The sequence below is a fragment of the Lepus europaeus genome, chromosome 12, assembly GCF_033115175.1.
Source record: "Lepus europaeus isolate LE1 chromosome 12, mLepTim1.pri, whole genome shotgun sequence".
Taxonomy (NCBI): domain Eukaryota; kingdom Metazoa; phylum Chordata; class Mammalia; order Lagomorpha; family Leporidae; genus Lepus; species Lepus europaeus.
This window is the reverse complement of record NC_084838.1, coordinates 5,206,691-5,216,824: the sequence shown is the minus strand read 5'-3', so window position 1 is coordinate 5,216,824 and position 10,134 is coordinate 5,206,691. Positions and strand designations below refer to the sequence as shown.

At 65.3% G+C, this 10,134-nt stretch overlaps 1 protein-coding gene across 1 annotated transcript; it reads right to left on the bottom strand.

Annotated features, from left to right (window-relative positions):
- Positions 1–453: 453 nt before the first annotated feature.
- PTGES (prostaglandin E synthase) lies at positions 454–9,810 on the bottom strand. The gene is made up of 3 exons (XM_062207391.1): positions 9,567–9,810; positions 6,893–6,975; positions 454–1,271 (listed from the first exon to the last, which is right to left on the bottom strand). Exons 1-3 carry the CDS (start codon positions 9,693–9,695, stop codon positions 1,022–1,024), a joined length of 462 nt encoding a protein of 153 aa, XP_062063375.1. The 5' UTR covers positions 9,696–9,810; the 3' UTR covers positions 454–1,021.
- Between the last annotated feature and the right edge of the window lie 324 nt (positions 9,811–10,134).

The window sequence follows — 10,134 nt, the reverse complement described above, 5'->3', positions numbered from 1 at the left end:
TGTGACCGCTTCCAGCTCGCAGCGGAAGCTGGGCAGAGCCGGCTACACTTCCTGCCGAGGTCTGGGGTCTTGCAGCGTTGAGCCCCTTCCCCCCACACCCCGCCAGGGCAGGCCCCATCAGTCAGAGGTGCTCGGGGCCCGCGGGGTGCTGGGAGGGAGCACTTGGGGAAACTGAGGCAGCAGAGATTTGGAGCCGGGTAGCCCCGGGCTGAAGGTGTCAGCCTCGCATGGACAACAGCCAGGCGGGAGCACCACAGGGCAGGGGACCCCGACTTGGGCATCCGGGGCTCATCTGCTCCCGCACCGGGAGGCTCGGTGGGAGCAGCACCGGGGTCCCTCGGTGTGTGCCAGGGACCAGTCCTGACGGTCGGCCCCAGGCACACACCAGCAAAACCGCCCAGCAAGCCGGAGCCTCAGGCCTGCAGGGGCAGTGGGGGGGGGGGGGGACCCCGGGAACGCAGCAACCCCGGAGGCTCCGAAACTGCCGTTTAATGATCGACAACCACATGCGCGTGGTCCGACGGGAGCCTGGGACACAGGCGTGCACACACACACATGCACGCGGTTCCCCCGCTGTTCTGAAACTTCACAGATTTCGAAGGAGCCACAGCGCTCTTAGGGACGCAGTCTGGACCGCAGTGGAGTGGCCCGGAGCTTGGCCTGCGCGGTCCCGCCCGGGGCGGGGGTTGGCTCTGGGAGTCCTGAGCAGTCTCTCTCCGCCACGCCCGGCTGTCACTCAGGGTGGAGGATTTTCTACTTGTCTGAGAGCAGTCTCTCAATGGCTCCAGTCGGTGACTCCATCCAGGAATCTAAGGGGCTAAGAAACACGCAGGCACACGCAGGTACATACATGTATGTGCACACAGACACACGTGCACACACATGCTCACACAGGCCATGAGTGCAGCTGGCTTAGTAGGAAGCCAGGGCCCCTCACACAGCAGACGGGGTGCCAGGCCCCTGAGTGGGCGGCGCTGGCGCTGGGCGGTCACAGGTGGCGGGTGGCACTGGCGCTGGGCAGTCACAGGTGGCGGGCCGCTTCCCAGAGGATCTGCAGGGCCATGGAGGCGCAGGGCAGCTGGGCCAGGGTGTAGGCCAGGGAGCGCGTGGGCGGCCGCAGCTTCCCCAGGTAGGCCACCGTGTGCACCAGGCGGCCCAGGAAGAAGACCAGGAAATGCATCCAGGCGATGAGGGGCTCAGGCCCCAGGAAGGAGTAGACCAGGCCCAGGAAGAGGAAAGGGTAGATGGTCTCCATGTCGTTGCGGTGGGCTCTGCGGAGGCGAGGCGGGAGTGAGCCAGGCCCACCCAGCACGGCCGCCGAGGGCAGGGGGCTGGTGGGGGGTGAGCCAGGCCCTCCTAGCACGGCAGCCCAGGGCACGGGTGAGCCAGGCCCTCCCAGCACAGCCACCCAGGGCAGGAGGCTGGTGGGGATGAGCCAGGCCCTCCCGGCATGACCACCCCGGGGCAGGGGGCTGGTAGGGGGTGAACCAGGCCCTCCCGGCATGGCCACCCCAGGGCAGGGGACTGGTGGGGAGTGAGCCAGGCCCTCCTGGCATGGCCACCCCAGGGCAGGGGACTGGTGGGGAGTGAGCCAGGCCCTCCTGGCATGGCCACCCCAGGGCAGGGGACTGGTGGGGAGTGAGCCAGGCCCTCCCGGCATGGCCACCCTGGGGCAGGGGGCTGGTGGGGAGTGAGCCAGGCCCTCCCGGCACGGCCACCCTGGGGGCAGGGGGCTGGTGGGGGGTGAGCCAGGCCCTCCCGGCATGGCCACCCTGGGGCAGGGGGCTGGTGGGGAGTGAGCCAGGCCCTCCCAGCACGGCCACCCTGGGGGCAGGGGGCTGGTGGGGGGTGAGCCAGGCCCTCCCGGCATGGCCACCCCGGGGCAGGGGGCTGGTGGGGAGTGAGCCAGGCCCTCCCGGCATGGCCACCCTGGGGCAGGGGGCTAGTGAGGGGTGAGCCAGGCCCTGGGCAGCACAGCCGCCTGGGGCGGGAGGGGGCTGGTGGGGGGTGAGCCAGGCCCTCCCCAGCACGGCTGCCCGAGGGGCCGGGGCCTTGTTCCCCTCCGGGTCCCAGCCGCTCAGTTCCTTCATGGGCATGACCAGGAGGGAGGCAGCAGTGCCCAGCAGGGGCCTGGAGCAAGCAGCCCGGGAAAGCCAAGGCCCTGGGAGGGGGCGTCACACAGGGCCGCTGGCTTCCGTCTTCCCACGGTGGCCCCTGCCACACTCGGCCCTGCAGTGCCCTCTGCTTCCAGGACACGGGCAGGAGACGCAGGGCTCTGAGCGGCTGGGCACTTGGTGGAGCTGGGGTTCGAGCCCATTCTGACTTGAGTTAGGGCTTTGGACCCCCAGGGCGGGTCTCTCCTGCGCCTCCTTCTCCTGACTCTGCCGCTGCCCCTACACTCAGGTGCCAGGGACAGCAATCCCCAGAGCCGCGTGTGCCCCCTGGGGCCGGCCCAGCCCCCACCCGGGGCCCAGGGCTCCCCCTCCTCCTCCTGCCCCGGGATCTGGCTCGGCTCCTTGTTTAAAGTAGTCGGGCGTGTGGGTGGGAGGAGCGCGGGCTGTGTGTACCCCACTGTAAATAATCTGCCGAGAGAAAGCTCACCCACTTCTGCTAAGAGCCGGCTCACGTTTCCCGTGACCCCTGCTAGCGGTCAGTTTGCTTTATGAAGGGGAAGGACGTCAGTCCCATAAATTAGAGACTAGGAGCAACCAGACCCTGGACGGCCATGAGCGACCACGCGGAGGGCGCGCAGGTAAACATGAGTCCGGAGCCCAGACTGTGCCCTCCCCTGCGACAGGCCACGGCCCTGCAGGGACAGAAGCCCCCTCTCCAGACCCCCGCTGGAATGGTCACCGCAGGTGCTGGTCCAGCTGGAGGCCCCTGAAGGTGACCTGACCCGGAGGCCTCCTTGTCACTCCTGCTGGCAAGTGGGGTCTTGGGTGAGGGCCTAAAAAGAGGGCAAGGCGGGGCCCGGAGTGCTGGACGCCCCGGCACTGGGCAGGGCGGGGGCGGGGACATCTCCGCAGTGTGGCTGGGTGGTCCAGAAAGGAGACTGGACAGAGGCAAGGAAGAACTCTCCTGGGAGTGGGATGGACATGTGCAAAGGCCCTGTGGTAGGAGTAAGCTCAGAGAGGCGGCGCAGGGGCTGGGGCGTGGCACAGGAGAGGAGGGCACCTGGGGAAGTCGGGGGAAGAACCTGGGGTTCAGCCTGAGGCACAGGAGCTTCCAGAAGCTTTCTCAGAATGAACTCGGGGGTCGGCCGCCGGTGTCTCCGTCCCTGACGTGAGCCTCGACTTCGTGACCCAGCTACGGGGAAAGCAAGTGGACAGCGCCCATCCCATCCGAGCACGGGTTCAAGTCCCGGCTGCTCCACTTTGATCCAGCTCCCTGCTATGGCCTGGGAAAGCAGTGGAAGATGGTCCAAGTGCTTGGGCCCCTGCACCCACGCAGGAGACCCGGAAGAAGCTCCTGGCTCCTGGCTTCTGCCTGGCCCCGCCCTTTGGGGAGTGAACCAGTAGAAGACCTCCTCTGTCTGTCTCTCCTTCTCTCTCCGTAATTCTGCCTTTCAAATAAATCTTTAAAAAAAAAAAAAAAAAAAAAACAAGTTTGCATCCGGGCAGGTGTCTCCCAGCTCTGGGAAGACGCAGCCTGCCCACAGCAGAGAGAGGCGGGCTCTGGCGGATCCTGGGGGGCCAGCCTCGGAGGGGGGGGGAGAGGAGTAGGCGGGGACTGGGCCACTCCAGGTCCATAGCCTTGGCCGGGGCAGCAGGGGACAGCGTCTGGAAGGGCGGGGCCTGCACTGCCCCAGGCCACTCCACCAAGCTCCCTCCCTACCATGAAAGCAAAGACAAGCTTCCCCCAAAATCGACCACCAACAGCCCCCCAGGCGGTACCCCGGAGGAGCCGCTCTGCGGTATTTATGTACAGGGCCCGCCAGATGTTTATGGGAAAACACGGGACAAAAAGACGCATCTATTTTGGTGCCAAAACCTCTGGAATCCAGACATGCATGGGGCTTTTTTAAAAGCCCACTGGAAGATGCTGTAATGAAGAAACTGCACGGATTTCAAAATTGTTTAACACCAAAATAAACTCTTCTGATCCACCTCCCGCAAACCTCGTATTTATTTGAAAGCTGCAGGGAAAGTACAAGCAGCGGAGAGAACCGCTCCGCCCAGACCTCTCTCCCCAAAGAGCGCGTTTACCCTCACGGGCAGAGCCTGGGAGGAGCGGCAGGGCCAGGGCCAGGGCCAGGGCCACGGCCACGGCCAGGCCCAGAGAGCCGGTGGGGGAGGAAGCCGGGCAGCGCGAGCGGGCGGAGGAAGCAGAGGCCCCTCCAGACAGCAGGCTGAGCGTTGAGCCGCAGCAGCTCCCGCCCAGGGTCACCACGCAGGGCTGAGAAGGCTCCCTGCGGCTTGGGGCTGGCCCAGCGCAGGGACAGGGACGCAGCCAACTCACCTCCCGCCCCCGCCCCCAAAGCTGAGACCTGGAGGGAGTCACGTAGCAGACAGAGCCCGAGCCCGGGCCGTGTGTGTCACAGTCAAGGCAGCCGCAGCTGGGAGGGCGGAGGCTCCCCAAGCCAGCTCCTGCCAGCCGTATCTGGCCTGCCTCTCACCTGCCAGGGCCAGCCACCTGACCTGGGGCAGCTGCGTGGTGAAGACAGGTGCCAGCCGGGGCAGACAGCCCGGGAACGCTAGCGCCAGACCCGGACCTTGAACCCCTGGAGCCGAGAGCCAAAGCAAGCCTCCTCCTCTACAGCTCAGCCGGGCTGTGGTGCTGTGCCCTTGGCGACAGAGCACGGAGCGCCACGCTGTCCTCGTGCATGCGTGCCCAGGGACAGCCGGGCCTCCTGGCCTCCTGCAGAGTTGGCCCACATTCTGGCTCCAGCCCATGCCAATCTGCAAAGCAGATCCCGCTCCCAGAACCAAGCTGTAAGCGTGCCTGTGTGGACTGGGACTGCCCCCTGCACGCTGGGCTAGCATTTAGCCAAGTTTTGCTTCTGGGGGGCTGGGGTGTGGGGGGGTCTCGCTCGGTTCCAGCCAGCCTTCCGGAATGGACAGCAGGACTGGTGGCCCCCTGAGTTTGCCTGACGTCCGGTGAAGTCTGGGGGCTGACGAGCCCTGGGGTCCCAGCCGCCCCCCCCCTCCCGCCCCCCGCACACAGGAGCCCCCAGTGCATCCTCACGGATATAAAGTGGATGAGTGAGGGTGGGGGAGGGAGGATGGACAGACGGGGGATGGGCGGTGGCTGGGTGGGGCTCGCACGGCTCCTTACACATTGTAGCCACACTAGGAGAGTGGGAGAGCAAGAGCCTCCACGCCTACATTACACATCCTGTGATGGCTGGAAACCACAGGTGCGGATATTATTGTCCAGGGCCAAGAAAAACAGCAGAAGAAAAGCCACAGCCTTCCTTTTCATGAAGGAATTCCTACTATTCAAACTTCAGTGTCCCACCCACGCCCGCACACCTGGGGCCTCGCCCGCACACCTGGGGCCTCGGGAGGGCTTCCTGCTCCCCCCCCCCCGCCCTGCCCCGGAGGCCCCCTCCCCAGGCTGCTGCCAAGAGCCGCGAGGCCGGCACTGGCCACAGGAAATCCACACCGCGTCCCACGCTGATTTAGACACGGCCGGGCCTGAAGCATCAGGCTTTGAGTCAGTCTGACAGCGTGGAACCGCGTATGACACAGAGGATGCTGGGAAAACAGAGCCCCGAGGACAGCCCACGGCGCGCCCGCTTTTGTGAACCGTATTTCGACACAGAAGACGGGCAGGAGAGAGCCGGGAGTGTTAACAGGGCTGCGAATCGGCAGCGGTTTCCCTCTTCGCATCCTACGGATTCTCACCACGACCCAACGCGTCTGCAGTGAGCCGCTCCGATGGCCACAGGAAGGGAAACTGTTTCTAACTAGCTGGGGACGCGTGCGGCCCACGGAAAGATGGCCACCTCCACGCAGGAGGAGAAACGCAAAACAAAAACCAAACACGGTCTGAATCTTTGCCGGTCACGTCGGCGGAGGTCTGACAATTTGACCGCATGTCAAACAGTCCGCTGAAAACGGCGTTAAGGGCCGGCGCTGTGGCGTAGCGGGTAAAGCCGCCGCCTGCAGTGCCGGCATCCCATGTGGGTGTCAGTTCAAGTCCCGGCTGCTCCACTTCCCAGCCAGCTCTCTGCTGTGGCCTGGGAAAGCAGTGGAGGATGGCCCAAGTCCTTGGGCCCCTGCACCTGTGTGGGAGACCTGGAAGAAGCACCTGGCTCCTGGCTTTGGATAGGCACAGCTCTGGCCATTGCAGCCAATTGGAGAGTGAAACGGCGGATGAAAGACCTCTCTCTCTCTCTCTGTCTCTCTGTCCCTCTGTCTGTCTCTCTCTCTCTGCCTTGGGGATGGCCTGAGTTCAGGTCCCAGCTCTGCTCCCGCACACCCTGCGAGGCAGCAGTGACGGCCCGGGTGCTTGTGCACCTGCCACCCACGTGGGAGACCTGGATCCTGGCCCAGCCGTGGCTGCTGTGGGCATCTGGAGGGGGAAGCAGCAGATGCGAGGCCCCCCTCTGTCTGTCTCCCCCTCAGCCTTTAAATAAAAGTTTGTGGAAAGTGAAATTTAAGGGAAGTTTATTTTGGTGCAAATCTTGCTATCTACACATAGTCAGCACCACTGTACACATTTTCCATGAATTTTTGTTCACGAACTTCTTAAACACACCTCGGAGCCGCACATTCGTCATCTACACGGACTTCAAGATGTTTTTGCACCAAAGAAAACTTATCTTTTAATCCCATTTTCCACAGACTTCTCGAAGGGCCGTGCGTCACTTTCTGAGCATTTGTTAGACAAGGAACAAACAGGTGCACGGGAGAGCTCGGCCCCCCTGCCGTGACCTGGAAGTACTTGCCTGAGGCACCGCTCCACATCCGGGTCGCTTCTGCAGTACTGGGGGCCTCCGTGCCGCAGGGCGTCCTCGGGGTTGGCGAAAGCCTGAAAGACAGCAGTGGAGGATCACTGACCGGGAGACGTGGCCGTCCCCCCGGGCCTGCGCTCCGCATTGGGACAGAGGTCTGGGTCACACACCTGTGTCCACAGCAGCCACTGGGTCTGCCCCAAGACCCTCCTGTCCCTGCTGCTGCGAAGCTCACAGCTGACAGGGAGCCACCTCGGAACCAGGGGAGACCAGGTGGTCTCACCTGTTCACAGAGATGTCCGTGGGGGGTGAGAGAAGGCTTCCCTGAGGTTGAAGGGTGCATCGACAGAGAACAGCAGGTGCAAAGGCCCTGGGGTCAGAAGGAGCTGGACAGCTTAGAGCAGGAAAACCAGCATGAGGGGAGCCCCGAGACCATGGGCCAGGGCCCGGGATGGAGTTGTAGGGGTCAGCGGGGTCCTGGAGGCACCGTCAGAATTTGGACTTCGCCACAAATGCACGAGGGGAGGCTTGCCAGCCCTGGCCTTGAACCCCGGCTCTGAACTTCCCCGTGCCTCAGCTTTCTCACCTGCAAACTCGGGTGAAAGGGAGCCCAGGCACCCGGTGATGGGCGGGCCGAGGCCTGGGGAAGCCTCTAGCACTGGGGGGGGGGGGGGTGCTCAGGGACTCGTCAGTGTCCCTCAAGGTCACGCTCCAGGCAGCAGGGGTCCAGCGTCCAGCCCCCAGCCCCCGCTCCACCTGCTGCCGCCCGGCCGCTCCAAGCAGAACCTGTCTCTCGGCAGCTTTGCCATAGGGCTCATCCGATGGCCAAACCCGTGCTTCTGACTCAGCGCTGGCCCGAGGGCAGGCCTGCCCTGCCCCCATGTGAATGGCCTGACGCCTGTCGGGGTTACAGCAGGAGCTCCACACCCAGAGTTCCTCCCTGCTGGCCCTGGAGACCACGCATCGGCAGCTACCCAGAGTCTGCAGGCCCGGGACCCCCCTCCTAGGGCCTCGGCGTTCAGGGGACGCCTGCCTTCCGAACCCATGGCCTTGCTCACCTCGCGTTCACGCCAGCCGGCTGCCAGGAGCCAGCCTTAGCACCTCCTGGTGCCGAGAACCTGGGCTCCGACTCCCCCAGGAGCAGGGGGCAGGCTTGCGGGTAGGAGCCACTGGCGTTGGCTCCAGTCATAGGGGCTGAGAGCGTGGGCTCAGGGCAGGCACTGAGTGCCCCCCCCCGTGCCCCCAGACTTGCCCGGGGTGGGGGATGGGCAGAGAAGCCCCAGCCCATGTCTGTCATCTCTGCTCCCTGGACACCACAGGGGCCTGTGCAGACCCCGAGCCCCAGGAGAGGCCGCAGGGGCAGGCGAAAGGGTTCCTATCTGCAGAGCAGCAGGCCCACCTCCTCCCAACCCTAAATCCCCTCGCGGAGGCTCCCCAGCCCTGAGAGGCTGTGGGCCCTGGACCCGCCCCCTACGTTCAACCCCGGCTGTGTGAACTTGGCAAGCGTGAGAAGCCAGAAGCCCAGGGCGGCCTCTTAGCCCAGGTGAACACAGCCCCCCCCCCCCCCCCCAGCCTCCCCCAGGGCCGGGGCAGGAACTCTCGCGTTGCTGTTCATTTATTCTTATGTGAAGGGGAGAGATCTCCCATCCGCTCATTCACTCCCCAAATGCCTGCAACTGTGGGAACTCGAGACTCAATGCGGGTCTCCCAGGTGAGCGGCAGGCACCGGGGTACCTCAGCCATCACCCAGGGTGTGCAACGTTAGCAGGAAGCTGGAGGGGGAGTGGAGCGGGGACTGGAACCCAGGCCCTGGGGCACTGCACGCCCACGCCCACCCTGCTGGGGATTTAACACCCAGGGGGTGGCACACAGGAAGGGCTCTGGGACTGACTGCAGGTGTCGGCTCTTGCACCTCCCACCCCGTGCCCCCAGGCAGGCTGTGTGTGCCTGCACCAGGGACTGAGCGTGGCTCCCGGGCAAGCTCCAGGCTCCCAGAGCAGGTGTCTGGAGTCTGCGCCCCTAGCTTGCCTCCCGACAGGAAATGACTCCCCACTTAAAATACCTGGGAAGATAAGCAGCAGGTGCCCCAGGGCCTCAGCATTCTCTCATGGACCTGAGCATGGCCTGGGCTTTGCAGACCCACCGCGGTCGTGGTCAGTGCCAGGTGCCGAGTGCTGCCGCGCTGGGCCCTGCGCCTGCCCCGGCCCCCTCTGGTCACCGTCAGGGTTCAAGGACTTGGACGGGGAGGAAAGTCCCCACTGGGTGCCCCACGGCCGAGACCCAGCCTCTGGAGGCCGCCCTGGGTCCTGGGCAGCCTGCGCCTGGCCGCCTGGGAATTTCCACTGGGAGGTTTGCCGGCTCCTGCTCGCCCCGGGCGTCAGAGCTCCTGGGCCGGGAAGCCGCCAGGTCAGGCGCAGGCTTTGCGCCCTCACACTGCTCACGGATCCCACGCGCCACCGTCCAGGGAGGCCCGGGCTGAGTCACCTGTCCCGACGGCAGGAGCCAGAGGTGGCGGGTGCTGCTGGCCCCCAGAGCCAGGGGGGAGCCATCCAGGGGTCTGGGAGGACACGGTCCCGAGCCAGCTCTCGCGCTGGCCCTCACACCGCCTGGCTGGCTGTCCCAGGGCAGGAGCGGGCCGGGCCGGGGGATCCCCGCGGAGGGCACGTACCTTCTTCCGAAGTCTCACTTGCCCAGTGATGACGGCCACCGCGTACATCTTAAGAACCAGCAGTACGCTGCAGAGCAGGAAGGCTGGGAGCGCCTGGCCGCTCGTCATGGCCAGGCTGGGGGCAGGCATGTCCGCGAGGAGCGCTCCGGGATGGACAGACGGACAGACGGACGGACGGATGGATGATGGCGGCGGCAGCAGCAGCAGCGGCGGGACTGAGAGTGAGACGGGCGGCTGCGGGAGAGCACGGAGGAGGTGGGCAGAGCCGCCGAGGCCGTCCCCACCCAGCACCCGCCCACTCCCCGCCTGCCGGCCCGCCCACCGGCCGTGCCAGCAGCCCCCTCTCCTAGGACGCTAAGGAGGAGCAACTTCTGCCTCCGGATGCTGCAGAGCCCGGAGATCCCCACGCCCACCCCCACCCCCACCCCCATCCGGCGCTGGCAAACCCTGAAACACTTTCGAATCCCACTCAGATCCGTTTCCTCGGCTGGAATGCTGGGGGTCGGTGCCCAGAAGGGGATCCCCCACGTGGCGGATGTCACAGATCCATGACCGGAGGGGTCAGGGC

What these genes read in the sequence shown, in the direction of transcription:
- PTGES (XM_062207391.1), bottom strand. Translation starts at nt 9,695, where the DNA reads ATGCCTGCCCCCAGCCTGGCCATGACGAGCGGCCAGGCGCTCCCAGCC. An exon ending in AAGTGAGACTTCGGAAGAAG is followed by an intron (nt 6,976 to 9,566) that starts GTACGTGCCCTC and finishes GCTGTCTTTCAG; the next exon opens with GCTTTCGCCAACCCCGAGGA. An exon ending in GATGTGGAGCGGTGCCTCAG is followed by an intron (nt 1,272 to 6,892) that starts GCAAGTACTTCC and finishes TCGCCTCCGCAG; the next exon opens with AGCCCACCGCAACGACATGG.